The sequence below is a fragment of the Sinocyclocheilus anshuiensis genome, unplaced genomic scaffold (genome assembly GCF_001515605.1).
Source record: "Sinocyclocheilus anshuiensis isolate Anshui unplaced genomic scaffold, SAMN03320099.WGS_v1.1 scaffold2100, whole genome shotgun sequence".
NCBI classification, from domain to species: domain Eukaryota; kingdom Metazoa; phylum Chordata; class Actinopteri; order Cypriniformes; family Cyprinidae; genus Sinocyclocheilus; species Sinocyclocheilus anshuiensis.
The window spans coordinates 239,516-241,343 of record NW_015542563.1 but is presented as its reverse complement, the minus strand read 5'-3'; the positions used below and the strand labels follow the sequence as shown (position 1 = coordinate 241,343).

Below are 1,828 nucleotides of genomic sequence, written 5' to 3'. Positions count from 1 at the left end.
AGAGAGAGTGAGAGAGAGAGAGAGAGAGAGTGAGAGAGAGAGACAGAGAGAGTGAGAGAGAGAGAGACAGAGAGTGTGTGTGCGTGTGCGTGTGCGTGAGTGTGTGCGTGTGCGTGTGCGTGTGTGTGTGTGTGTGTGTGTGTGATTTCCCTCCTCAACCTTTTTTTAACCCACTTTTCCTCAAATCCAAACACATTTTTCCTCCTCCTCTCGCCTCCAAACATTCCCGTCCCGTTTGACTGAAAACACGCTGCATGAGAATGCAGCCTTCAGAACGAATGAGAGCCTCGGCTGAGAAAAGAGGAGGAAGCAGACCAGACGAGACTCAGTGTGTTTGATGAATGTGTGTGTCAGGTTTCGGACGGCCGAGCGACTGGCGGCAGAGGAGTTCGAGCGAGAGCGAATGCGTTCAGCAGCTCGAGGTCTCAGCCTCACTCTGAGCCCGACGGACACCTGTCAATCATCCCACAGTGCCACGCCCTCCTCTGTGACATCACAGGATGAGCAAGACACGCCCATCACGTCGTACCCGCCCTCTGAACCAGGTAAATCCACCTGACAGACGCTCAATATAATCACTGAAGGCAAGCGATCATGTAACATTATTTCAGAGAGAAAAATGTGCAGTAAATGCAGTAAACACACAAATAGTAACCGGTGACCCATCCGTCTAGTTTTAATCACTAAAGGAGTTTGGATTCACGTCAGAGCTGATTGTTTTTAGGATGTCATTGATGTTTATCTGTATATATAAACACACACATAAATATATTTTCTTTAAATTATGGTATATAAAATAGATTGTTACTTTATTTTTTACTTTATTAACTTTTTAGTAGTGAAAGTCTCTCTCTATATATATAAACACACACACATATTTACTTTAAATTATAGTTATATATATATCAACTAAATTAAATTAAATTTAAAGTTAATCAAAATTACTACATTCAAATTAAACATAATTATATATAAGATAATATGCAATTAAATATGCATATATTATTACATATTAGAATAGAAATATTATATAAATATGAAACATCAAAAATGTGAAAATAAAAATACACTTACAAAAATGTATATAGATGCATATAATTTAAAAAACAAAACAAATACATTTGTTCAGATAAAGATAAAGATAATTAAAAATACTACATTAAAATCAAATATTATTATATTTAAAATAATATGCCATTAAATATGCATATATTATTAAATATAAATATTATATTAATATGAAAAATAAAAAAAATAATATAAAATACTTTTAAAATTGTGTATGTGTGTGTGTGTGTGTGTGTGTGTGTGTGTGTGTAATATAAATTACATTAAATATGAAAAATCCAAAATAGGAAAATAAAAATAAACTGTGCATATATGCATATATTAAGTTAAATAAACATATAAAACAAACAGACAATAATTTGTTCTACCTGCAGTACTTGATATAAAAATATAAATAATATATTGAATAATGTAGATATGTATCTGAAAGTCATCATAGGTTTAAGGTGTGATGATTAGAGCAGCACATGTCCGGTCGAGTCTTTAACGTGTTTGGAAAAAGCAAAGCAAAAACAACTGTTCTGAAGTCAGTGTGTCTTTGTTTGACTGTTTAAAAGGACTCAGTCATGAGCGCTGACACGGTGACCTCTCGATCACCTCACACACTCACGCACTCACTCTCACTCTCACACACACACACACACACACACACTCACACACACACACACACTCACACACACACACACACTCACACACACACACACACTCACACACACACACACACTCACACACACACACACACTCACACACACACACACAC

At 35.7% G+C, this 1,828-nt stretch overlaps 1 protein-coding gene across 1 annotated transcript in view; it reads left to right on the top strand.

Annotated features, from left to right (window-relative positions):
* Nucleotides 1-1,828, top strand: part of fhod3a (formin homology 2 domain containing 3a) — a 75,227-nt gene that overhangs the window by 46,120 nt on the left and 27,279 nt on the right. Inside the window, exon 13 of the mRNA XM_016494066.1 lies at nucleotides 302-545. Coding sequence (XP_016349552.1) covers nucleotides 302-545 — 244 coding nt within the window. The remainder of the gene's footprint in view (nucleotides 1-301; nucleotides 546-1,828) is intronic.